We start from the raw sequence: 1,405 nt of genomic DNA, 5'->3' as shown, positions 1-1,405 counted from the left end.
ATGTCCAACAGCAGCTCCATCACCCAGTTCCTCCTCCTGCCGTTCACAGACACACGGGAGCTGCAGCTCTTGCACTTCTGGCTCTTCCTGGGCATCTACCTGGCTGCCCTCCTGGGCAACGGCCTCATCATCACCATCATAGCCTGGGACCAGCACCTGCACACCCCCATGTACTTCTTCCTGCTCAACCTCACCCTCCTCGACCTGGGCTCCATCTCCACCACTGTCCCCAGATCCATGGCCAATTCCCTCTGGGACACCAGGACCATCTCTTTTTTAGGATGTGTTGCCCAAGTCTTTCTGTTTGTCTTTTTTGTTTCAGCAGAGTATTGTCTCCTCACAGTCATGTGCTACGACCGCTATGTTGCCATCTGCAAACCCCTGCACTACGGGACCCTCCTGGGCAGCAGAGCTTGTGTCCACATGGCAGCAGCTGCCTGGGCCACTGGGTTTCTCAATGCTCTGCTGCTCACGGCCAATACATTTTCACTGCCCCTGTGCAAGGGCAATGCCCTGGGCCAGTTCTTCTGTGAAACTGCCCAGATCCTCAAGCTCTCCTGCTCACACTCCTACCTCAGGGAACTTGGGCTTCTCATGTTTACTGCTTTTTTTTTTGAGGGATGTTTTGTGTTCATCGTGGTGTCCTATGTACAGATCTTGAGGGCCGTGCTGAGGATCCCCTCTGAGCAGGGACGGCACAAAGCCTTTTCCACCTGCCTCCCCCACCTGGCTGTGGTCTCCCTGTTCGTCAGCACTGGCGTGTTTGCCTACCTGAAGCCCCCCTCCATCTCTTCCCCATCCCTGGACCTGGTGGTGTCTGTTCTGTACTCAGTGGTTCCTCCAGCAGTGAACCCCCTCATCTACAGCATGAGGAACCAGGAGCTCAAAGAGTCTATAAGGAAAGTGATGACTGTTCACTTTTCAAAAGCAGTAATGAAGTGACCTTCTGCTTCTGCATGTCACTTATAATGCATTACTAGTTCAACCTGAGTTTTGTACGTTTTTTATTTTTTTTCTTTGGTTTTAGGTATTCTTTGTTGTATTAATGCTACCCACAATCAAAATTATTTTTCATCTTATATCTATGTCCATATCTACGTGTCTGGTGTGACCCGTTGTCTTTTTCTAAATAAAGAGCTGTACTCTCTGTGTGTATAAATGAAATAAAGGTCCCCGCACTGACTTGTTTGCCCAAAATCCTCTCTCTGGGATCTCTGGGGCTGCAGGAGCCATGTCTGTGTGCTGAGGGGGAGTGAGCAGGAGCCACCCTGAGCTGGGTCTTCCTCCCATCCTGACCAAAGTGAATCTGCGGACTCACCCCATGGCCCTGGGCACCACAGCCCACTTGCTCTGCAGAGCAGCACCGCCAGCTCAGAGCTGTATGGAGCATGGGAAGGGGGGCAGG

At 52.0% G+C, this 1,405-nt stretch overlaps 1 protein-coding gene across 1 annotated transcript; it reads left to right on the top strand.

Annotated features, from left to right (window-relative positions):
* LOC309452405 (olfactory receptor 14J1-like) lies at nucleotides 1–942 on the top strand (the record flags this gene model as incomplete). Its single annotated transcript, XM_082077036.1, has 1 exon — nucleotides 1–942. One exon carries the CDS (start codon nucleotides 1–3, stop codon nucleotides 940–942), a length of 942 nt encoding a protein of 313 aa, XP_081933162.1.
* Nucleotides 943–1,405: the final 463 nt, after the last annotated feature.

This window comes from Streptopelia decaocto, assembly GCF_964273445.1.
Source record: "Streptopelia decaocto genome assembly, contig: HAP1_SCAFFOLD_107, whole genome shotgun sequence".
Lineage (NCBI taxonomy): Eukaryota > Metazoa > Chordata > Aves > Columbiformes > Columbidae > Streptopelia > Streptopelia decaocto.
The sequence above is the reverse complement of the archived record's forward strand: the minus strand, read 5'-3'. Positions and strand labels throughout refer to the sequence as shown.